We start from the raw sequence: 26,643 nt of genomic DNA on the forward strand, positions 1-26,643 counted from the left end.
TATCTTCTCTTCAAAACACACCATTAAGAAAATGAAGGGCAAGTGACAGACATGGAGAAAACATTTGCAACGCATAAATCAGACCAGGATATATAAACAAACAAACAAAAAAAACTCTTGCAACTCAACCATAAAAAAGACTATCCAATAAAGGAGAGGTAAAATGTGTGAACAGACACTTCACAAAAGAAGACCTACAAAGCACTAATAGGGAATTGAGAAGATAATCAACGTCATTGATTATCAGCGAAATCAAAACCACAATGAGATAACACTATACCACACGACAAACTCCTTAGAGTGACCAAAATTAAAAACTGAAAATGCCAAGTGTTGACAAGGATGTGGAGCAACTGTAACTATCAAACACTGTTTATGGGAATGTAAAACGGTACAGCCATTTTGGAAAAGAGTATTGCAGCCTCTTAAAATGTTAAGCATCAATCTACTATGTGACCCAGCAATTATACTCCAGAGTGTTTACAAGGGAGTGATGGAAACATATGTCCACACAAAGAATTGTACATGAATTTTCATAGCAGTTTTATTTTTAATAATGACAAATGAAACAATCCAAATGTCCATTAAGAGGTAAATGGATAACCAAAAGTGGTATATACATATAATGGAATATTTACTCAGCAATAAAAAAAATATATATACTATGGATTCATGAAGCAATGTGAATGAATCTCAAAATCTTTCTGCTTGGTGAAAGAAACCAGGCACAAAAGAGTATATACTCTATGGTTCTATTTATATAATATCTTAGAGAATACACTGTAATCTACGGTGACAGAAAGCATATCAATGATTGCATAAGATAAAGGTGGAGGGAAAGAAGTATTATGTACAGGATAAGGAAACTTAGGGGGGTGATGGAGATACTTGGGATCTTGATTGTAGTAGTGTCTTCATGGATGCATATATTTGTCAAAATTCATCAAATTGTATACTTTAAATCCATGCAGTTTACTCCACATAAATTATTCAATTATTTGTAAAAAAATAAAATAAATGTAAAGAAAGAAATTATATTAATGTCTTGAATCTTAATGCCTCAACTGTTACCTTCCTGACTAGTTGGGAAAATAATTTCCTCATGAATCTTCTCCCAAATATTCCTTAGACTCTCCCTGACTGCTTACAGGTACTACTATTTGCCCTTAGTTTGAAGACCTGCATAAGGGGTTCTGGGAGGGAGGTCCTCCATACACTCGGAACTATTCTGTGGGCTGTACAGCCCCTCTGGTGTCCCCATTTCTTGCTGGCATTTCCTGATTCTGTCCATCTTAGAGGTTGCTGTCCTTGGTGCTGCTTGCACCTCTTGCATGCACTCCTGGAGAGTGACTCTCACTGTTCATGGGAAGCTACCTCAATCCTGTCTTTCTCCCTTAGGGATTTTTTTTCTCTCTTAAGTCAATAGAGAAAACCTGCCTTTTGTCACCACTCTTTTAGATGGGTTTCCCACAGCTGGATCTAGTGTCATGTTCCCCTTCTCCTGTATACCTTATTCATTCTGGAGCTCAAGGTGGGGAGGCATTTGGAGCAAAATTTAAGCACAGACACAGACGACACCTAGATTCCTTGCTCCCTCTAAAGGCCAGGCATACATTATGGATTGCATGTTGTACCTACTAATATGGAAACTAGAATGGTAAGTCCCTCTTTCATAATAAAAATATGTATTTCCTCTTTAAGAAGGCAATCATTTTTTCCCTTGGCAAATGATCTTGTTAGTTGAATTCATTAGTCAAGGCTAAAAGCCTCAAGTCAGATTGCATTTTGATATATGTTATACTTCCTGACGTCTAAGCTTCTGACACCCAAGGGGAAAAACATAAAATTTGAAATACACAATACTTTTATGCTTGACTTGTTTTCAAGGTTTGCAAAGCACCATTTCATTATTTACTTAACATTATCAACAATGGCTGGTGTAAAATCAATGATGTCCATAAATCGGATCAGTTGAGGTGCATCAGTCCTCGGTGAACTTCTAGCTTCTTTCCTTAAGGTCTATTGTTTTCAAAGCTAAAAAAGTTCAGTGTAACACTAGGTGATAGAGGCTAACAATTTCAATTATTCCTTTTCTGCCTCAGCAGAACTTATGAATAAAACTGCTTCTGACATTTTTTGCTGGCATACTTAAAAAATGTTTTTTCTTCATTGGTAGACACCCAATATCTGTCAGTCAATTGAGGAATTGATTAGGAGTCACTGAGCAATGGAAGGGGATGTCCTCCTTTGAGCCTACTAATTGCCTTGCATCTCTCTCTACATCCACTGCCAGCTCAGGTCATGAGGGCTCCTGAGTGACACTAAGCTTTACCATCTGAGTCATGTGAATCATTGGCTCTACTGACCTTCCAAGATTGATGTTGATGCTTCTGTAGCCAACAAATAGTGGATGTTGAATAATTAAACAGTAAAACTGAGCTGCAACTGGTAGGAGGAATGTTTGATCTTATGAGAGATGAAGTATCTTGAAGACTACAAATTCTGTGTGGGCTGGGGTGTGTATGTGTGTGTGTGTCATATACCTGCATCTATCTTTATCTGTCTATTTATCTATCATCATCATCATCATCATCAATCATTTATCATCCATGTATCTATGTATAAATTTGTGTTAGTCTGCTCTGGCTGCCATAACAAAATACCACAGACTAGATAGCTTAAATATCAGATATCTATTTTCTCACAGTTCTAGAAGTCCAAGATCAAGGTGCTGGCAGAGTTGGTTCCTGGTGAGACCTCTCTTCCTGCCACCTTCTGGCTTTGCAGATATCTGTCTTGCTGTGTCTTCACAAGGCCTTTCTTCTGTGTGCATGAAGAAATATAGAGAGGGATCTGGTGTCTCCTCTTCTTCTTAGAAAGACACCAGTCCAATTCAATTAGGGGCCACCCTTATGACCTCATTTAACCGTAATTATCTCCTTAAAGGTCCTATCTCCAAGTATAGTCAGATTGAATTTTGAGAGAATACAATTCAGTCCATTATACTATCTAATCAGACAGTTTGGAAGCTCTCTCCCATTAAATAGAATGTGTTATTTGAAAAAATCTTAATACTGATATATATTTCATGAAGAAATAGTATATATGTGGATAGAACATAGCTTTTTGTTGTTTCCAATTTGGTAGCTGGAACAAAACATGTACAACAGAACATCAGCAATGCCACAGTCAACCACACAAAAATGGAAACAAGATGTTTAAAACAAACTGTTTATGTAGAGATAGTACGTTAAAAGATTTTGATCCCACTTAGATCAACCGGTCACAATGGCATCCTTGTGATCCTGGCTAGACCGTTTCTCCCTTCTCATCAACAACCCCGGGAGCTGAAGACCCAACTGCCCTGCCTTCACACGTGTCTCTACTGTGAAAAGAATGCAGAATTTACTCAAATGCTGCTCACTATGTTCCTAGAGAACAAACAGACTCAGGCACAGAGGAAGTTGGCAGAACTTTCACCCAGCCTGATGTCCCCAATAGCCCAGCCTCTTGGGATGCTGAGCTCTGGAGGGAAAGAGGTAACATGGCTGGAGATAACAGAGATAATGACATAGGCTGCTTCTCAGGGTCTCTGTGAGCCACTATGGGTACGGAGCTAGTGGTCTATGGCTGAAAATGCACATGGGACATTCTCATAGTTTTCTGCAGCATCTTCAAGGTCCCTGTCTTGATTGATGGCCAGCCCTGCAGAATCATCTAGATGTGCCTTCTTCAACTCTGAATAGATGACTGCAGGCTCCTAGTGGAAAAAAAAAAACAAAACACAAATAGTAAGTACCTAAATGTAGGTGAGGAAGAGCAGAGGGGAAAGCAAGCCAGAAAATATGACCCACCTTATCCTCCCAGTGTTTCTTTGGTGAATTTGCTGTTGGATGGGAAGAGGAAAGAAAAGTATTAAACTGTGGGTAATACATTGTAACTTACAACCTACTCACAGTGCATTCCAACCAATCTTTCCTCTGCTGACTCATTTCCTAACTGTCTCCTCTGCTGAATTCTTCCAAGCCCTCACAGACCAAGAATCTCATCCTCACACAAACAATAAAGCCTTTCCTCTGCCCGTAAAATGCCCAGAATGACTTTCCTGAAAATATCTTTCTTTTTCCACTGCTCATCACAAGCCCAGCTGAGCAACTCTGTTATTTCCACCTCCCTACCACTATTTAGGGCCTCTACGGCTACATTGATCATCTGGGAGAAGGAAGTAAATATGATTCACTTCACTTTGCACAGAGAAATTGGAGGAGGCAGCTCCAATAGGGACTTGGTATTCTAAGGCCAAACAGAAAATGCCCAGTAAGGCAAAGATATGCAGTGCTAACATTGAGAAAATTCAGTGTGTGTATTTCTCCTATTCTTCCAAGGGATTCTTTGGATCTCTTTCATTTAGTTATTCAGCCAACAAGCATTCAGTGAACAATGACCTTCTATTAAGCATTGGTAAGCTATAAAGAGGCAAAAATGACATAAACTCAGTCCATACAATTAAGAATCTTATCATTTTTAAGGAGAGGAATAGAGAAATAGACATGGAAACAAATGCAACAAGTATTATGAGCACCAAGATAAAAATACATATTAAACTATGCTGTTGCCACAAAGGGTAATCAGTTCCTCTCAGGTCAGGAGATAGGGAGGGCTGGTAGGAATTATTGAGTTTCACGATGGTAACTGAATTATTTCTTGAAATGTGAGCAAGGGTCACAGACAAACTAGAGGCAAGAACATTACAAGACAAATAAGAAGCACGAGCACCAAAGCACAAAACAACCCAGTTTGATCAAGGAAATGCTAAGAGTTCAATATGGCTAAAGTAAGGACATAAGGCAGAGCTTAGAGGAGGGACAAAATCACAGGGGGAGGCAAGGGTCATGCTTTAAAATGGAGAATCACTGAGGGCAGTTAACCTAGACAATGATGTGATCAACTCTGCATCTCAGAGGGATCACGCTGGAAACAGGTAGTTAGAAGGTTGGAAGGAGAACGAGATTAGAAATAAAGAGACCAGTTAAGAGAATTACAATTGTCTACACATTAGATAATTAGAGGCTTAATTTAGCAATTATGTTCATTCATTCATTAAAAAAAATTTGAGGGGGCCTATCGTTTTCTAAGCATAACACTATATGCTGCTGATATATTAGCAAAGAAATAAGGTGTCTGTCCTTAAAGAGTTTATGGGGTAATGGTGGCAGTGTAGACAGGTAAGAGGGAATGGATGTGATTATAGGATTGGTAATATAAGAGGAGCAGTTAATGCCTCTCATGTTGGATTCATATTGAGATGACTCTTTGATCAAAAACCCCTTGCTGGATTTGATAAAACACTGCCACCTTACCTCTACTTGTGTCTCACCTGAATTTTCTTTTTTATCTTGGATGCTCCAGATCTGGGAATAAACCAGGTTGTTCTCACCAAGATCCACTGCAAAAGAATAGATCACAGTTGGCTGTAGTCAAGAGCTCACACTATAAACTCTTCTTCCCAGTCACCAAGTTTATAACCACCTTCTAACCTTGATATAGTGCGAGAAATGACATTTTTATATTGAATATGACTGAGCCATGGACTGTTGCTCAATCTCTCTTCCCTCCCTGGTTCATCCCTGGAGCCCTCTGTTCCTTAGGAAGTTCTCACCATTGCTGTACACTGGCTGCAGTTCCATTGGGTCTGGTGGTTCAGAGTAACTGGGCTCTTGGGGGTCTGTATTGGAGGTTCTAGAAGGTTCCCTAAACTCCCTGGGACTGTAACTGTGACAGAAGGGGAGAGAGATAAAAACGAGAAAAGTATTTGTGGATTATATAGAATCTCAGGAAAATCAATATCCAGGAAGAGCTCAGCATGGTTCATGTGAAAATATCATGGCTGCTGCTCTAAGAGTCTTCATGGCTCTTTTGAGAAAACGTCAGAAGTATGGCACAAGACAGAGCCAGGGCAGCATTACAGAGAAGGCCAGCTGAGGCAAGGTCAGAGGACAAAGGCTACATAGTTCAAGGTCCCTTTGATAGAGTAAACACTTGTGTTTGCCTATTTTTTATTACTTTCAAAAGTTTAAATGTTTCAACATCGATACACAAAGGCTTCTGCATTCCACAGAAGTTGACCTTTGTCTTTTTTTTAGGTTCCTTTCAGTTTTCTACCTCATATTACAATGATCTACCTTTCCTGTAAAATACTATGAAGGCTCTTCAGGAAAAGTATTTTTTTCCAATTTCATTTCCTTCTGCAGTTAATATTGTGAGTTGAACATTGCCAGCATTCAATAATCGTTTCCTGAATGAGTGTATGAGTGGGGAAGTGAGCGATAAGGGAGTAAATAAATGTAACCTTATGAAAGATGATATCATTAAGAAATCAGTGATCAATTCTCTACTGGCACACACTTAAGGAAAGAGATAAATTAACCATGGATAGTAAATAACATTAATTCTGTGTATAAGTAGGTATAAGTGAGTATTATTCACAACTATGATTGAAACTGGCCTTCTTAATCACATTTTTTTATTTCATAAGAATTTGCAATTTTTAACAGGAAATGAGTAAAATATTTTTTTAATGTACACAACTCCATGTTCTATCTTGTGAGCATAAATAAAATGAAAATGCTGACAGCACAAGAAGCAGAGACCTCACCTAGGTGTTCCAGTGGTGGAAAGTCCTCCTGAAAAACGAAAAAAGGAACATTGATGATAAGTGATCTCTGTGGACAATGTGCTCTATGTTAGAATATCCTTTCCCAGAAATCAAATGAAATTTAGATTTCAGCTATGGCAAATCTTTGAGAACATCTGGCTCCACCCCTTATGTCATGTTATAGATAAGGAAGGTGGGGTCTGGAGAGACATTTGCACAGAATCACACTTATTCTCAATCATTCAATCAGTAATAGCAGCATGAACTCTAAGTAGTTGTGATCACATAGCAGAAGAGAGACAACTTAATATTTAACTCTAGATCAAGTGCTTTCCGTACTCCCACTTCTCTCTTCTCACTGCAGCCCTGTGAGGTAGAGACAAGGAAACTGAGGCCTAGAGGGGGGTTAAAATTAATACTTGTTACACAAGTATGACTCAATAGGACTACTAGAATAAGCTCAGACCTTTCTTTATCTGTGACCTTGCAAATCCATTTCAACAACATTGGGTGCATATTGTTTTCTCCATGCTCCTTCTTTCCTTCGCTTTCACCTGGCTAATACCAATTCATCTTTTCTCCTCCAGAGCTTTCCCTGATGCCAACAGGCTGGATTAAGTGACCTATATCCTTGCACATAGAACCCTGCAATATTAAAATTACTATATTGTATTTTAATTATCTATTTCTGTGTTTGCCTCTAACTCTCTCCTTAGTGAAAAGGTGTGTTACTTGAGCGTGCAAAACTTGTCTTAATTATTTTTCTATTTCCAGTGCCTAGAAGTTTGAAAATATTTAGTAAAGATTTGTTAAACAACTGAACAAATTAAACTATGTACTATGAGGACTAAAAGAAAAACAAGTTGACAATTTTTTAATAGGTGACTACATGTAAACCTAATTTGGAAGCCTACTCCATCAGCCTTGAAAATATGCCAGCTTTCCATCAACACAAAAATATTGAAATCTTTCTGGCCTGCCCAGTACAGCCTCCTCCCAGTTTCCCATCTCTGCCCTTTGCCTACTTATCTGTGGCTCTATATCTGTCTCACTGGTCTTAGAGAACACAAGTTTTTTCCCAAAGTAAACATATTCAGCCTTACCTCTCATGGAAAATGACTGATTAATGCCTACACACCCCGTCTTTGGGAACCAGGTGTCCTGAGTTAAACTAGAGGTGTGTAAGAGTGATCCTGGCCTGTATCTCTCTCCTCAGGGCCATTGTAACCATATCAATCAACAACTAATATCCTTACTTGTAAGCAGGTTAACTAAGTTCCAGGATGCATCTAAGAGTCAGATTATCTCTTCATCTGCATAAAGGAAAACAGACCCAGAAGGTGGCTATTTATAATATAAGCTAGTATTCACTAAAGATATATGGGCCAGGCACTGTGCTAAGCAGTTTACATAGATTGTCTCATAGCACCTAAAAGGTATATACTATTATTATGACCATTATACAGCTAAGGAGACTAGAGTTTGGAGAGTTACATTACTGGAATTTAATTCCAAGCAGTTATAGAGTCAATAATAAATCATTCCCTTAGGTAACTTGGAGGAAACACTCAGGCTTAAGGAGCAGAGTCCTTCACTTTTAGATGAATTTGAAAGGGCTGAGCTCTTCCCTGAGAAAACTGGTCAATAATGAGAAGGAAGACTTTGCTATGAGGGAAGTACAGTAGACAAGATTTTGAGATGTGAAAGGCAGAGACCCTCTGATTGACACTGTCAGAATTCCTTCGTTGAGTTTGCTATTTAAAAACATATTTCCCGGGCTTCCCTGGTGGCGCAGTGGTTGAGAATCTGCCTGCCAGTGCAGGGGACACGGGTTCGAGCCCTGGTCTGGGAGGATCCCGCATGCCACGGAGCAGCTGGGCCCGTGAGCCACAATTGCTGAGCCTGCGCGTCTGGAGCCTGTGCTCCGCAACAAGAGAGGCCGCGATGGTGAGAGGCCCGCGCACTGCGATGAAGAGTGGTCCCCACTTGCCGCAACTAGAGAAAGCCCTCACACAGAAACGAAGACTCAACACAGTCATAAATAAAAATAAATAAAAAGAACGTGAATTTCTAAAAAAAAAAACAAAAAAAAAAAACATATTTCCCTTAGATCTAGAGGACAGAATCTCCTGGGTTTCTGCCCTCATGGATCACATAAAATAATGATTGGTAATCTTTCCTTCCCTTGTGTTATTTGGTGTTGTACTGACTGAGTAACCTGTTTTTTGAATATTATCAACTACAATACTGAGGTTCTAATGTCTGCACTTCTAGTATGTTACTGATTAATAAATGACATCCAGATAGGCAATGAGATAGAAAAGTAATTTTTAAAGTAGGAGGTACAACCAGCCTTTTACAAGTCACCAAGATGTAATGGAGAGAATTTGGACTCAAGGGCTAGGGAGACCCCAGTTAAGCCCTAACTCTGACTCTTAGTAGATACACATGAATTTGGAAAGGTTGCTAACTTCCCCAAACCTTCATTTCTTCATCTTTAACATGGTTATAATGATATTGGTTGAATTGAATTGAAATGTACATACTGAAAAACTGAGAGAATTAGACACTATAAAATTGCATATAGGGGCTTCCCTGGTGGCGCAGTGGTTGGGAATCTGCCTGCCAATGCAGGGGTCACGGGTTTGAGCCCTGGTCTGGGAAGATCCCACATGCCGCGGAGCAACTGGGCCCGTGAGCCACGACTACTGAGCCTGCGCGTCTGGAGCCTGTGCTCCACAAGAGAGGCCACGATAGTGAGAGGCCCGCGCACCGCGATGAAGAGTGGCCCCCACTTGCTGCAACTAGAGAAAGCCCTTGCACAGAAACGAAGACCCAACACAGCCAAAAATAAATAAATAAATATTTTTAAAAAATTGCATATAATAGACTCTAAATGAATGACAGATTTTATGATGAGTACTATCAGGGTTAGTGCTACACACATAATTGTATATGTAATATTATTTAAGAAACTATTAAGTAGATTTAAATATCAGTCGTAAAATGATGATGCCATTTTTTTGTACAAAGAAGAGGAAGGATGGATGCTCATTGATTGACCTGAAAGTGGAAGTCAGAAGACAATGCTTAACCACTATCATTAAGGAAAGTATGTAAGGTCTTCATTAAATTGAGACCCAGTTATTTGTTTATTTGCTTGATTTCAATATGAGCCCTGAAAAAGGAAAACAGAAGCATTTGGTCTGACAGAAAAAGAGAGTTCATGTTACACCACAAAGAAAGACAGAAAGTAAAGGATTAGTAATTCCAGATATAAAGTCTTGAAACCTTATAAGCACCCAAAGCACTGAATAAAACAGTCCATGCATTCAAAGATTTCTGATCCACGAAAAAACATTCAGAGAGAAAAATAAAAGAAATCACATAAGAAAAAGACAAGGATGATGGCAGATTTCTTGTTAGAAATCATGCACACAGGAAGACAGTACAGCAACATCTTTAAAATATTGAAAGAAAAAAAATTTTTCAACCCAGAATTCTATGCCAGTAAAAATATATTTCACAAATGAATGCAAAACAGAGACTTTTACAGACATACAGAAGCTGAAATAATTCATCACCAGCAGACCCATACTACAAGAAATGTTAAAAGAAATCTTTTAGGTGGAAAGGAAATGATACCAGATCATTGGATATGGTACATATGGATATACAAAAAGGAATGAAGAACATTGGAAGTGGTAACTTTATGAGTAAATGTATAATATTTTAAAATTATATGTAAGCTTCTTTAAAAGATAATTGTTTACAAAATTAATAACAATGTAACAGGCAGGGGAGAAATGGAGTACACAATGGTAAGATTCTTATGCTATACATGAAGTGATATAATGTCACTTGTAAGTAGACTGTGATAAGTTAGATATGTATACCATACACTCTAAAACAACCACTAAAATAACAAAGCAATGAGTTATATATATAATAAACCAAAAAAGGAAATAAAATGGAATCATAAAAAATACTCAAGTTGTCCAAAAGAGGGTAGAAAGAAAAGGAAACGGAAAACAAAGAACAGATGAGACAAATAGAAAACAAATAGCAAAATAATAGATTTAGGGACCTAACCCTATCAATAATCACATTAATGTAAATGGTCTAAATTTTTAAAATTAAAGGGTAGAGACTGCCATATTAGATAAAAAATCCAAGTTAACTATATGCTATCTATAAAAATACACTTTAAATATAGAGACACAAATAAGTTAAAAGTAAAAGGGTAGAAAAAAGAAATATCATGCTAACATTATTTATATTAATATATTAATATCAAAGAATATTTCAGAGTAAATGATGCTACAGGAATAAAAAGGTCATAAGGATAATGTGGTAATTTCTTCAAAAACACATAACAATGATAAATATTTGTGCACCTAATAATAGAGTTTCAAAATACATGAAGCACGTGTGATAGAATTGCAAGAAGAAATGGAAGCATCTACAAATATAGTTGAAGATTTCAATACCCTTCTCTCAATAACTGATAGATCAAGTAAAAAGAAAATCAGTAAGGATATAGAAGACTTCAGCAACACTATCAATCAAGTTCACAAACAAACCCATACTACAAGAAATGTTAAAAAGAAGTCCTTCAAGCAGAGAGAGAATGATACCACATGGATGTATGTATACACAAAAAGGAATGAAGAATTCTGGAAGTGATAACTAAGTGGGTATTACCTAGACATCAAGCCAGAAAAAGAAATGACAAGAAAATAAAACTACCAAATCAATATCCCTTATGAACATAGGTGCAAACGTTCTTAAACATTTTAGCAAATCAAATTCAAAAAGTATAAGCAAGTGAGGTTGACCCCAGAAATGCAAAGCCAGTTCAACATTCAAAATCCAAAATCTGTAGCACTAGACTAGAAAATAAAATCATATGATCATCTCAATCAATGTAGAAAAAGCATTTGTCATTTTTTTCTGTAAAAACTGCCAGCAAATTACAATAAGTAGGGAGCTCTTCAGCCTAATAAACAGCAGCTACAAGAAATCCACAGCTAATATTATCATATGCAGTGGTGAAAGTCCAAATACTTTTCCCCCTTTAAGTTCAAGAACAAGACAAGTATGTCTATTCTCAACACTTCTATTCAACATTTTACAGGAGGTTCTAGCCAGTCCATTAAGGCAAGAAAAAGAAAAAAAGGAATCCAGATTGGAAAGGAAGGAGTAAAATTATCTTTATTCACAGATGACTTGATCATCTATGTAGAAAAATCTGATGGAATCTACAAAACTAATACTAGAACTAATAAGTGTGTTTAGTAAGGTTGCAGGATATGAGATCAATGTACAAAAATCAACAGAATTTCTATATACTAGCAACAAACAATCAGAAATTGAAATTTTAATTTCATTCTCAGAATATCTGTTAGTTTTATCTACTAATAAATATCACTGTCTTTATATGCTTTTCAAATATATCTCAGAGTTTATGGTTTGTACTTATAGCTATTGTCTATTTTTGTTGTTGTTACAAGTGGAGGACTTTGTTTTTCCTTCTTTTTGTTTTCAGTAAGCTTTGAACTGGGGTTGGAACAGTAAATACTTAACTTTCTAATTTTTAAATGGAAGCAAAACTCTGTTCTCTGATTTAAATCTCAAATTAAACACATGGAGTAGTAACATCATTAAGAAATTTGTTCTACCTTTTTGTCACTGCCACAGAGTGGCAGTGATTAGAACTGAGGGCTTAGTACTTGGAAAGGAATAATTGACCTTTATAGGATGTACTACACAAGTCCAACTTATTATAGCAATGACAAAAGTCACAACATCAAAGAGTAAGATATAGTCACTCACCTGAATTCCTTTGGGTCCTGAAGTAACACACCAGAGCAGCAGTAGCAGCAAGGCCAAGGATGCTTAGCAGCCCTGCAGTGACCCCCTCCACGATAAGCATTATTTTGTTACTGGAAGGCCCTAAGTGAAGAGACCTATACCTGAGTTCAGGGCCAAATATTTTTTTATCTAGACAAAAAACATGCAGGTGGGGGCTAGCGATATATTAGGACAGGTTTTTGCTAGGTTCTGATTTCTCAATTTGAATCATTTACAGTATAATTTGTAATTTTCAAAATAATAGCACATGAGAGTGATTGCCAGAATCTAACGTTAAAATTTATTCCTTTTCCCTCCCCCTCCCCCTCCCCCACCCCCATGAAATCAGTACCAGTCTCCAGAAGCCACAAGCCTTGGTTTCATGTTAATAACTCTTTGACACTGGGAGAATTTCTACAGTCTACTGGAGAAATATTTTATTGATTATAAATGTAACCTATAGCCCAGGTACCACCAACCCACCTGTGATGGTGAGTGTCACCATCTCACTGCGCTGGACCCCCAGGCCATTGTCAGCCCCACAAAAGAAGTTCCCAGAATGCTCTGCCATCAGACTGAGGTTGAAGGATGCTCCTCCTCCAAAGGGGGCCGAGATGCTCCCCAGGGTGACATTCTTGTGATAAAACCAGTACAGGATAGGGGGAGAACCTCTCTGGGCCACACAGCGAAGCTCTAACACATCTCCCACCATAGCCTGGGCCCCAGCAGGGTGGAAGGTGAAGACAGGATGAGACACTGGAACTGAGGGAAGCAACATAGTTCATGAGCAGTTTTAATTAAGTATGTGTACAAGATAAGTTAATAAAGGAAATATTTAATTTAGTTTAGTAGTAGGAACATAGACCTGGGATTCAGGAAAACCTGAGTTTAAATCCCATCTCTGCCCTTTATTAGCCCTGTGATCTTGATGTTTTAAAAACTTTTTACTAGCTCCAAGTCTCAGTTTATTCCTTTGTAAAATGGAGCTAATAATAATTATATCACAAGCTATGGTAATAAGAATCATGTATGTAAAATGCTCGATAAATGTTAGCTACTATTACTGATAGAAATAATAACTAAAAGCAAGGTTTGTTTCTCCATGTCATTGATTGACTCCTGAGACTTAGCTTTAAACCTAGACTTCCACACCTATCTGAAGTAGGACCTCATTACCTTTTACCCAGTTACCTTGCTTTATTTTTCTGCATAGCATTAGCACTAACATCTATCAATCTGTGTATCTATGTATCTCTCTCTTATTTATCTATCTATCATCTATAATTGTCGTATATCTGATTCCTCCAATAGAATGTAAGTTTCATAAGAATGAGGACTTATCTGTTTGTTCAATTTTATATTTCCGGCTGCTGGAACTTTGCCTTGCCATGTAATAGTTCATCAATAATTCATGAATGAGTGGATGACCAAATTGATCCAGATTGGCCCCAAAATATCCAGATACAGCAATAACAACATGATTTCCATTTTACTTTGTGATTATAGAAATAGAACAGCCAGGAAAAACAGAAAATCATTATGTTTTTAATTAATATATGGAATTATTAATCAATAATTAATTAATGTGAAATGTGAACTGTGAGATTGCTGATTCTGCTAAGTTGTGAGGGAACCTGGATGAGGCAATCTGTGTGCAGTGCTTTAGATATAAGCTGTGTGCTTCATTGGCAAGAGAAGTTTGGTAAGGATCTTAAGCTTTGCTTTGCATCTGAGATAGGCTAAAGGGGAGGGAGCACGGAGACAATCCGTTGAATGGGAATAATTCAACTCAAAAATGCGCCATCTGCTGGCTGCAAGACAGATGGCACCAGCTGCCTCACCTGGGTAGAAATACCAAGTCTTGTTTTTGGAAATGTAGGATTCCTGCTAAATTTAAACAGCTTGAGTTTTGCCCTTCTGTACATCCTTTGCAATATATAGTGACCTGCGCCAAATGCTAAGGGTCTCAGGGGTAAGGCTTTATACATTCTTTGCACATCTCAGTGTGCCTTTCCACACATGTCACCACCTCATATATTTTTATCCAATTTTTATTGCTGTAAAATACACATAACTTAACATTTTCCATCATAAACTTTTTAAGTGTACAGTTAAGTGGTATTAAATACTTTCATAACATTGTGAAACCAACACCACCATCCATCTCCATAACTTTTTACCTTGTAAAACTGAAACTCTATACCCGTTAAACAATAACTCCCTATACTCCATTTCCCCATCCCCTGACAAGCAGCAGGCTACTTTCTGTTTCTATGATTTTGACTAACCTAAACATCTTATATAAGTGGGATCATACAGTATTTGTCTTTTTTTGACTGGTTTGTTTCACTTAGCATAATGACCTCAAGATTCATCCAGGTTGTAGCATGTAGCAGAATTTTCTTTCTTTTTAAGTCTGAGTAATATTTCATATTATGTGCATACCACACTTTGCTTATCCATTTATCTGTTGATAATGGATATTGGGTTATCAACAGATAAATGGATTGGGTTGTTTCCACGTTTTAGCTATTATGAATAATGTTGCTCTGTACACACATGTACAAATATCTTTTTGAGAATATATTTTCAGTGTTGGGGGATGTACATCCAGAAGTGGAATTTCTGTATCATATGGTAGTTCTATTTTTAATTTTCCGAGGAGCCTCCATAGTGTTCTCAATAATGATTTCATCATTTTACATTCCTACCAACATTACACAAGGATTCCAATTTCTCCACATCTTAGCCAACACTTGTTATTTTCCATTATTTTTATAGTACCCATCCTAATGAGTATGAGGTGCTATTTGATTGTAGTTTTGGTTTGCATTTCCCTAATAATGAGTGATGTTGAGAATTTTTTTCATGTATCTAATAGCCATTTATATATCTTCTTTGGAGAAATGTCTATTGAAGTCCTTTACTCATTTTTTTTAATGAGTGCCCCATGATGCCAGCCCCTGCCCCTCAACCCACAGCAGCAGAGTCCACAAACCTTATGACACCAGAAAGGGTAGAGGTGCCAGCCTGACCCTGGTTCCCACCCTACCCCCTTGCTTTCCCTGCATTGGTGGAGCCTATGACTCAAGGGATCCCAGACATGAAAGAACAGCCCACCATCCTAGGGCACCAGGTGGTGATAACAGCAACACTTCAGGAGCAAAGCAACAGTAACCCCGGAGGCACAGGAAGTGATAATAGATCCACACTTCTTATAGAGACAGGGGAGGATGGAAAGTGACTACTCTCAAACATAGCCAGAGACAGCTTAGGTAAGAGAAACCAAAAACTTATTCCATATCACCACCTACTGGAAAACAAAAGAAAGGCCTCTGATTTCTAACTGTCACTACATCAAGTGCACCAGCAGAGAAACCACACATCAAGTACCATGAAGAATCACAGTAACACTGTGCCACAAAAAGAAACTGGCAATTCTCCACAAACCAAACTTACAGTCATGAAATATTGTGATCTAACTGAGAAAGAATTCAAAATAGTTGTCATGCAGAAACTCAACAAGCTACAAGAAAACTCAGAAAGTCAGATTAATGAGCTCAGAAATAAAATTAATGAACAGAAGAAATACTTTACCAGAGATATTAAAACTCTAAAAAAGAGCCAAACAGGAATTCTGGAATTGAAGAACTGAATAAATATTGAGAAGGATGCCTTGGAAAGCACTAGAAATAGATCAGACTATATGAAAGAGAGAATTAGCAATCTCAAGATAGAAATCTAGACATGATACAAGTATAAGAGGAGAGATAAATAAGATAATTTAAAAATGAGGGAATTCTCCAAGAGCTATCTGACTCTTTTAGGAAAGGCAACATTAGTATAAGGGGTGTCCCAGGAGAAAACAGGGAGAGGGGAACAGAGAGTATATTTAAATAAATAATAGCTGAGAACTTCCCAAACCTAGGAAAGAAACTGGATATACAAATCCGTGAAGCTAAGAGAACACTTAACTACTTCAATGCAAAAAGACCTTTTACAAGACATATTATGTTAAAATTGTCAAAAGTCAATCACAAAGAAAGAATTTTAAGGCAGCCTGGGGAAAAAAGGATGGTAACCTACAAAAGAATCCCCATGAGCCTATCATCAGGTTTCTCAACAGAAACTCTACAGGACAAGAGGGTATGGAATGACATTCTCAAAATACTGAAAGATAAAAAGTGTCACCCAAGAATACTTTTTCCAGCAAAGTTATTATTCGGATATGAAGGAGAAACAAAGACCTTTCCATATGAATGAAAGCTGAGGGAATACATCAACACTGGTTCTGCTTACAAGAAATGTTGAAAGAAGCTCTTCTACAAAAAACAAAAAGGCAAAAGTACACAAAACTTTGAGGAAAGTGATAAATAGACAGAATCAGAAAATTGCAGCTCTTTATCAGAATAGGTTTTAAACACTTTATTATAGTATAAAGGTAAAAGGGGGGAAAGCAGAAAAATAACTATAGCTACTTCAATTTGGTAAAAAACTCACAATACAAAAAGAGATAATTTGAGGCAATAAAAACATAAAAGGGGAAGAAGAAAAGGATGGAACCCATACAGGTAAATGAAGATAAGATTCTATCAGCAGAAAACGGACTATTTTATCCAGGAGTGGTCTTATGCAAACCTCAGTGTAACCACAAAATATAAATCTAGAACAGAGACACAAAACGTGAAAAAAGGGAAACCGAGAAAAATATCATAGAAAACCACAAAACCAAAATGGCAGGCAGAAACTTAAGGGGGGGAAAAAAATGGAGATATAGAGCAACCTGAAAATGAAAGGTAAAATGGCAATACTAAATTCTCCTTTATCAATAATCACCTTAAATGTAAATGGGTTGAATTCACCAATCAAAAGACAAAGAGTGGCTACATGAAGTAAAAAATAAGACCTAACTCTATGCTGCCTCCAAGAAACTCACATTACCTTTAAAGACAAACATAGGCTCACAGTGAAAGGATGGAAGATGATACTCCATGCATATGGCAGCCAAAAAAAAAAAAAAAAGTGGGTATAGCCATGCTCATATCAGAAAAAATAGACCTCAAGCCAAAAAAGATAACAAAGGACAAAAATGGACATTAATTATGATAAAGGGGACAATTCATTAAGAAGATGTAATGGTGATAAATATATATGCACATAACATAGGAGCACCAAAATATACAAAGCAATTATTAGCAGACCTAAAGGGAGAAGTTGACAGCAACACAATAATAGTAGGGAACTGTAACACCCCACTATTAATGGATAGATCATACAGAAAGAATGTCAACAAGGAAACAGCAGCCTTAAAAGAAACATTAGACCAGATGGACTTGATAAATTTATACAGAACATTCTATACAAATGCAGTACAATACACATACTTCTTAAGTGCTCATGAAACTTTCTTAAGAATAGACCATATGTTGGAACACAAAACAAGTCTCAGTGAATTTAAGAAGATTGAAATCATTTCAACCATCTTCCCTGATCACAATGGTATGAAACTAGAGATCAACCACAAGAAGAAAGCTGGAAAATTACAAATATGTGGAGACTAAACAACAAGCTGCTAAACAACTATTGGGTCAAACAAGAAATCAAAGGTGAATTGAAAAAATACCTGAAGACAAATGAAAATGAAAATATGACACACCAAAATTTAACTTTGCACATAAAGGAACTAGAAAAAGAAGAACAAATGAAGCCAAAAGTCAGTAGGAGGAAGGAAATGATAAAGATTCAAAGAGAAATGAAATATACACTAAAAAGAAAATAGAAAATATTGATAAAAACTAAGACCTGGTTCTTTTAAAAGATAGACAAAGTTACCAAACCTTTAGCTAGCTTCACTAAGAAAAATGAGAGAAAGCTCTGATAAATAAAATCAGAAACGAAAGAGGAGCTATAACAATGAATGCCCAGAAATACAAAGGATTATACAAGAATATTGTGAACAGTTATATGCCAACAAATTGAGCAACCTAGAATAAATGGACAAATTCTTAGAATCACACAACCTTCCGAGACTGAATCATAAAAAAATAAAATCTGAATGACCAATCACTAGGAAAGAGACTGAAATAGAAATCAAAAACCTCCCAAGAATAAAAGTACAGGACCAGATGACTTCACAGGTGAATTCTACCAAACAGTCAAAGGTGCTGTAAATCCTACCTTTCTCAAAATATTCAAAAAACCTGAAGAGAAGGGAATACTTCCTAACTTATTTTACAAGGCCAACATCACCCTGATACCAAAACCAAAGACAACACAAAAGAAGAAAATTACAGGCCAATGTCTCAGATAACATAGATGCAAAAATCCTCAACAGAATATTAACAAACCAAATACAACAGTACTTTAAAAGGATCATACACCATTATCACGTGGGATTTACTCCATGTATGCAAGAGTAGTTCAACATTTGCAAATCAATCAACATGATACATCACATCAATAAAATAAAAAATAAAAACCATATGATCATCTTGATAAATGCAGAAAAACCATTAGGAATGGCCTAAGTTCCTGAATGTATAGTCAGAAGAAAGAATCCCAGGACTCTCAGGTAGAGGAAGAAAAAGTGGGGAGTCTGCTGGAATGTCACACCAGCAAATAGCCCAAAAGAGAAGACAAAGTCTGTTCTGGGCTGTAATTGCTGCAGGCATCGCTACTCACCTGTGACACTGAGAGTCACTCTGTCACTGAGCTGGACCCCCAGGCCATTGTCAGCCTCACAGGAGTAGTTTCCAGAATGTTCTGCAGTCAGAGAGAGGTTGAAGAACGCTCTTCCAGATGGAACTGAGCTGCTCCCCAGGCTGACATCCTCATGATAAAATCGGTACAGGATCGGGGGAGAGCCTCTCCGGGCCTCACAGTGAAGCTCCATCACGTCCCCCACCACAGCCTGGGCCCCGGGAGCCCTGAGGGTGAGGACAGGGCGAGACACTGGAACTGAGAGAGATAGTAGACTGTCAGAGGGGGTCTCTGATGCTGTGACAGACTCATAACCCCACTCAAGAAACTTAAATATAGATATATCTCTTGAACCATGAAGAGTAATCCTGGATAATTTTGTTTTCATCACTACGGTCCTCTCCACAAGTAAGATATCTTCAACTTTTGTCATCTTTGCCATTCCTTGGTTGGCTTCTAAATCTTCACAACTCTGTTCCTTTGCCTTCTTCCAAAGAGCCTCATGGCTGATAGAAAACCTAAACCCTGGCTTGTGAACCGAGGCTGAATAGAAGGAATCGGGAACTTACTTCTCAGTGTGACTCTAATCAGTTTACTGAGGATAGGACCATGAATGTTGTCAGCTGCACAGTAGTATCTCCCAGCATCACGCTCCTTCACAGTGAGTATCTGCAGCTCTGCCGACAAGGAACGTTGGGTCTTTTTTCCCAAAATTCTCACTGTGCCCTCTCTGTGCCAGGAGAATGTGACAGTCCCTGTACCCTTGGCTACTGAGCAGATAAGGAGCAGATTTTCTCCTTCAATCAGCTGCCCCTCGGGGGGCTGGATCTCTAGATTTACATCAGACACAGGGACTCCTGGGAGGACACAAGATGACATATGAGGGTTCTCATGGCAGAAACTTCAGGGTCAAGGAGAAGGCCGGTTCTACCACAAACAAGCCAATAGCAGCAGGTACAATAAGCAGGGGTCCAAAGTGGGCAATAGGGAATTGTGTATGTAATTATAAGGGCAGCAACACCCCTCCCACCACATACAACAGTTCCCATCCTTGGGGAATGTGGGGACTAGTTTTCTGACCTTCTTAAACCTAATGCTGACTGCAGTCACATTTTATTTACATTTATATCTAAGGAATCTTTGGTGCACCAATGGATCACAAAATAAGAGTGAACCCTGAGAATATTACTTCTATCCTGAAATTCAAACCCCTTTCCTATCCTTCAAGACTCTTCTCCAGTCTCACCTCAATCTTCCCACATTCTTTTCTGATTATTCCAGTTCATGTTTATCTTCCAGTTTTATTCTAGAGTATGTTTAGGTCAACAAACGGAAGCAGCATAGGGACCTCTAAAGACTACATGTGGTCTCTGTGCTTCTAGTTATCTGTTGACTCTTGAGAGAACATATCCTCTATGGCTCTGTAACCCCCCACAGGGTTGGGGACCCAGTAACTGATCAATAACTGTTATTAACTGAGTTAGATGGAAGAGAATGTTCTAGGGACATTAGGCCAGTGTTGAACCTGAAGAGAGAAGGATATCAGGACAGCTGAAATCTCCTCTCTGTTATGTTCACTGTCCTAGGGAGCAGGAAATGTCATTGCTCTGCTCTCCTCTCCCCGCCTCTGACTCTGGAAGTGCAGCCCCACAGACACTCACTCTGCACACGTATCTGGGATCTCAAGCTTCTTTTCCTGACAAGGTGAGTCACTGTCTCTGCCTGGCACCAGTAAGACCCTGAGTCTTCACTCCATATGGTAGGTAAATTGAGCTCTGGGGAGCTGCTCCAGCCTGATCCCAAGGCCTGGTCTTCTCTGAAGAAGCAGAATTGAAGCTGAATGTATGACCGCTGTGGAGGGAGCCAAGTCTCACATTTCAGGGTCACCGGTCTCCCCTCTATGGGCTGGGAGGGTCTGGCTGTCAGCACAGGATGGGGAAACAGCTCTAGAGAGAAGAACAAACACAGTTCCCAGGGTAGTGGGGCTCAGGGCTCCTGGAAAGATGCAAGTGTGCTTTCAGCACCAGCTATCAGAACACAGAGACCCAAGCAGGTGGAACCACTTCCCATCTCCCTCCCATGACTGGAGGCTTTTCATGAAATCCCCACTGATGAGCCCCTCCCTAAATCCTCACACAGTTTCCCTGCCAAGTCCTATTACCCACAGGAGGGCAGCCATTACCTTGAACTTGAATTGTTAGAGGTTTTGAAGTTTCTTTCTTTGTAATTCCCCAAAAATTTTTCTGAGAAACAGTACAATAATATTTGTCATTGTCCCTGGAGACTGAATTTAGTGTGAACGTTGATTTAGAACTCTTACTGATTTTTTTTTCATTTTTGTATAAAACTGTTTCACTTGTTTCTTCTCTCCCTTGGCATCTCAGAGTAACATCATCTCCTTCAAAGACAGGGTGTGGAGCCTGGATGATCAGTCTGTCTGCAAAGAGTGGAGGAAGGCAATCAGTTTATTTCCTGATGTTCCTTTTTTTTTTTTTTCACACACACACACACACTGTATTTTATTTTTACAAGAGATAGACTGACACCAATGATGCTTCTTTCTTCAAACTCTCATTTCTGCCCATGAAGAAAGAGCTGCAATCCTATACGTACCTGCAAATGTCCTCCATCAACATTTCCACATGATCCCAAAACCCAGTTCTCCCTTGTCCTAGGATAATGAACTAATTTCCAGAAAATATCCTTAAGAAATCCCCATACATATTGTTAAAAGAGAAGTTTTATACCATATCTTTCTTCAGACCCAAGTCCCTTTTTCCTGGTGACTTCTGACTTACCAATACTTCTCTGGATGGAGAGGATGGACAAGGCAGCATCCTGTTGCTGCCCTATCTCCTTATTTTCCCCGCTGGGGTCAATACATCAAATATCCTCATGCCTGTTTACAGCCCTGCCTAGGCTCCCGGCGTTAGCCTAGCCCTTAGACATGCTGCCCAGTGGTTTAATTTCAGAGACTCCCTCCTTTCTTTCCTCACCAGATAAAAAATCCACATGTACGGGGTCGCTGGGAGAAGATCTTCGAGTCTTGCATTTGTAATATCCAGTCTTGTGTATTTGGATCTCTTGAAATTTATTATCCAACAAATGATCATTATAATACCAAGATATGTCTCCTTGGGCTGGAGAAAGGGAATCCCTGCATGTGAGAGTCACTCTGTCGTTTTTGAAGTTTGTGGACCATGGAGGATTGAGGAGAAGAAAAGCTTTTGGAGTTACTCCTGAATAGGAAATGGAAAGACGAAGGCAGGTAAAGGTGAGTGAGAGGTGGGTGGAGCATAAGGAAGGGCCCAGCTGCAACTAGGAGTTTTTCTGGGCTAATTCCTATTAGGACCAGGGTTGGACATGGAGCAGACACAACTTGGGAAACTGCCTGGGACAGAATCTGTTCTTTGTCATTTTTTGCCTAGTAGCAGTGGGCGGGTAGGTGTCATGGGGGATAGGTCTCAGGTCCCTGGTATGGGCTCAGAAAAGTTCAGGAGACATGATTCGTAGCTGGGCAAACACCGTGAGGGCCTCTGAAGGTGGGCTGATTCTGAAATGCTCTTGTCCTATACATTCCTGTCAAGGTAAAAGTCAGCGTGGGATGTATATACCTCAGAAGCAGTTTCTAGATTCTGAAAAACCAGTACCTACTTGGTTATTAATATTTAATGAACAAGATTTGTTTCACTTACAATTCTTTTAAACTTTGCTTAATTTGAGAGTCTATGGGGAAGGCAAAATTTTTCTACTCTCCGCCTAAGGTGACCATAATCAGTCATTGATACAGGATACAAAAAATTTGAACAAAGGGGCATGGACTGCTTGCATAATCATATTTGCATATATAATTGCAACTAACAAATGGGACCAGAAATTGAAACAGTGCAGTGACATGAGCTTCTTTTGGAGATGTATAAAGATTTGGCTATAGCATTTTCTGCTATGAATAGGAGATATTTCTATGTTCTTTGATAGTGGCACCAGCTTGGACATAAAGAGGGAGGGGTCTTAGGGAATAGAGGAGATCCGATCTGAGTTTCTCTCAATATCTGAGTTTCTTTGATAGTGGCACCAGCTTGGACATAAAGAGGGAGGGGTCTTAGGGAATAGAGGAGATCAGATCTGAGTTTCTCTCAATATCAGCCTCCTGCCTCTGCCTTTCCTTCTGCAAATATTTCCTTCCCCTCTACACTGTGGCATTCGGTAATAGAGAAAGAACTGAAGACTGGAGAAGTCAGAGGAGGGTCTGCTCACCCACTAATGCAACAGGTGTGACCTCAGAGTAGCAATACCACTGCTGTTGGCACATCACCACAGGCCTCATTTATGGATACAGGCAGTGCTGGCTGGAAGGACCAATGCCCAGAGACCAGGAGGAACAGAGAAAAGGGAAAACTGACCTGCTTGATCTCTTCCAGGAGCTGTGAGGGAGCCAAGATTTAAAGGTTAGCACAGAGCAATGTTTTTCAAACCTTTTCACTTACACAATCTGAGAAATGTTCCAACAACCCAGCCACAACCACTTCTTCGGTTTTTCCTTCCCATTTCTTTGCCCCCATTCTATGATACCCATAGTCCCCAAACAAAGAAACAAAAAAGAATAGCCTATAATTTATTGTATAAACATGAATGACTTGTATCCACAATCCTGACTCTTCTCTTTGCTATTTAATACTTAACAGCTTCATAGTTCCTTCCCCCCTCTCTTCCCTAGCCTGAACTCAGCCATGCAGAGACAGAAAAGGGCTTGGAGAAATGGTTTCTCCTCCCCTCATTACTTGGGTACGGTTCCTCTTACTTTTTCAATCTCTGGTTAAATACTGGCTTAAAGTCTCAGGAAAGGGGGTCATATTTCTCAGTAGATCTTCCCTTAGTCACTTGAATTTTGAAAATAATTGTTTATGTGAGGGATTTAGAAGGGGTTTGGTGGAAAGAAACATCCAAGCTTCTTATGAGATGAAAAAGAAATGGTTGAAGAATCAAGGGTTTGCTCTGTTGGCTTTGGTTTTCCTGGGACCCAGCTCTGCTCATTCTTCATCTCTTGTGTAAAGAAAAAAAGTGTTGCCTGCCATTCCAGTTCTACAATGATCAAGCTATTAGCCATTGTAGTTGCCCATAGACAGTGTACTCTGAGGAATTCAGGATGAAGAAAGACAGGAAACATTCTGTGCTTTGGATATATTGGCCCTTAGATAGTTAAGATGCATATCTATGGGAAAGTTTCAAATGACCCCAGATTCTTGCATCATCCCATACAGAGAAAAACACTAAAATCGTTGAGATTTCTCCTCTTTGTGATTAGCGGTAATCTTTTGATGCTTGACTACATGTTTTTCCAGCAAAAAGTTTGTATATATCTTGGCTCCTCCCTTACCTCTTCAGAGCAGTTCCTCAGATCTACCTGAGAGGCTGTCTTCTGGGCTATAGTCTTCAGTAATTTCCCCAAATAAAACTTAACTCAGATTTCACATTGTGCAGTTTTCTTTCAGTCAATAGTTTTGGTGACCACAAAGGGACCCAGAGCAGACTTCACTCCTTTGCCTGAGGATCAGGAGCTTTGGTACCAGCAAGGGCCTCTTGTGCCCATTTGCCTCTTCCACGAGTTTAGACAAATTTGGGTGAGTCTCTCCTGGTTCTTGGATCTCCCAATTATTATTATTATTTTTTTGGTTTAAGGCCCATGTTCATCATGTCCTTTATTATATCATCCATGCATATTAAGACTACAAATGACTTTCAGCTACTTAAACATATAATCATGATATAATATCCATGGCTTTATAGAGTCCCAGCATAATGTTTCATATATTCTTTTTTTTTTAACATCTTTATTAGAGTATAATTGCTTTACAATGGTGTGTTAGTTTCTGCTTTATAACAAAGTGAATCAGTTATACATATACATATGTCCCCATATCTCTTCCCTCTTGCATCTCCCTCCCTCCCACCCTCCCTATCCCACCCCTCTAGGTGGTCACAGAGCATCGAGCTGATCTCCCTCTGCTATGCGGCTGCTTCCCACTAGCTATCTACTTTACGTTTGGTAGTGTATATATGTCCATGCCACTCTCTCACTTTGTCCCAGCTTACCCTTCCCACTCCCCTTATCCTCAAGTCCCTTCTCTAGTAGGTCTGCGTCTTTATTCCCATCCTGCCCCTAGGTTCTTCTGACCATTTTTTTTTTCTTTTTTATTTTAGATTCCATATATATGTGTTAGCATACGGTATTTGTTTTTCTCTTTCTGACTTACTTCACTCTGTATGACAGTCTCTAGGTCCATCCACCTCACTACAAATAACTCAGTTTTGTTCCTTTTTATGGCTGAGTAGTATTCCATTGTATATATGTGCCACATCTTCTTTATCCATTCATCTGTTGATGGACACTTAGGTTGCTTCCATGTCCTGGCTATTGTAAATAGAGCTGCAATGAACATTTTTGGTAATGACTCTTTTTGAATGATGGTTTTCTCAGGGTATATGCCCAGTAGTGGGATTGCTGGGTTGCATGGTAGTTCTATTTGTAGTTTTTTAAGGAACCTCCATACTGTTCTCCATAGTGGCTGTATCAATTTACATTCCCACCAACAGTGCAAGAGGGTTCCCTTTTCTCCACACCCTCTCCAGCATTTATTGTTTGTAGGATCTCCCAATTATTGGTTGATGATCCTGAGTTAGTTCTATTTTGTGGTGTATAACAGGGATTTGTCTCCCCTCCCCCTGAGGCAGGAGATAGATGGGCCCCAGGTTAGACATTTACAACTGGCCTCCCATTTACATTTCATGTGGCAGGAAAACGTGGGCTTCGGGCTGGACGCTTACAGCTAGACTCCCGTTTGTATTTCCTGGGACAGGAGATAGATGGGTTCCACGTTAAACATTGAAAATCAGTCTCCTGTTTGCGCTCCGAAATGGAAGCAATGACAGATACAGTGTAAGTAGCCAGGTTTTGTCTCCTGTGGACACCTTCAAAGGCTGAGGGGTGATCTGACAAGCCCAACCACACGCCGCCCGGGCTGGGAGTCTCCACTCTGTGTCCAGTTCTGTTCATGTGTACATGCGTGCAAGTGTGTGTGTGTGTGCACATGTATGCATGCAGGGTGTGTACAGCTGAATAACAGGAGAGGATCTGCTGGGTTCCAGTGTCCTGTGTCCCCCTCCCTGGCTGCCCTTGCTCGGGGCCACCTTAAGATAACAGTCATGGCTAGAACAGAGAGGGGCTAAACCTTGTTTGAGTAAAGGGTCAAGAGGTCACATATTTCCCCTTCTTGGGGCAACGGAGACATCGCACATGGACAGAAAGTCTACTTGAGGGTCAAAAAGGAGGGCTCACCACCCCATAATATGTGATGCTAAGGCCACCCCATAGGCCTTTGGGCTGAAATCCATCTTGGAAAAAAGTTGCACACACATGTTGGGGAGGGTCCTAGGGC

General features: G+C 39.1%; 1 protein-coding gene across 1 annotated transcript; it reads right to left on the minus strand.

Moving 5' to 3' along the window:
- Nucleotides 1-3,616: 3,616 nt before the first annotated feature.
- Nucleotides 3,617-26,261, minus strand: FCRL3 (Fc receptor like 3). Its single transcript, XM_036868369.1, has 14 exons — nucleotides 26,033-26,261; nucleotides 23,611-23,631; nucleotides 22,204-22,446; nucleotides 21,390-21,644; nucleotides 20,869-21,153; nucleotides 19,777-20,064; nucleotides 19,190-19,465; nucleotides 12,992-13,270; nucleotides 12,491-12,610; nucleotides 6,656-6,683; nucleotides 5,660-5,772; nucleotides 5,378-5,446; nucleotides 3,855-3,886; nucleotides 3,617-3,760 (listed from the first exon to the last, which is right to left on the minus strand). Exons 1-14 carry the CDS (start codon nucleotides 26,259-26,261, stop codon nucleotides 3,617-3,619), a joined length of 2,382 nt encoding a protein of 793 aa, XP_036724264.1.
- Nucleotides 26,262-26,643: the final 382 nt, after the last annotated feature.

This window comes from Balaenoptera musculus, chromosome 1, assembly GCF_009873245.2.
Source record: "Balaenoptera musculus isolate JJ_BM4_2016_0621 chromosome 1, mBalMus1.pri.v3, whole genome shotgun sequence".
Classification (NCBI taxonomy): domain Eukaryota; kingdom Metazoa; phylum Chordata; class Mammalia; order Artiodactyla; family Balaenopteridae; genus Balaenoptera; species Balaenoptera musculus.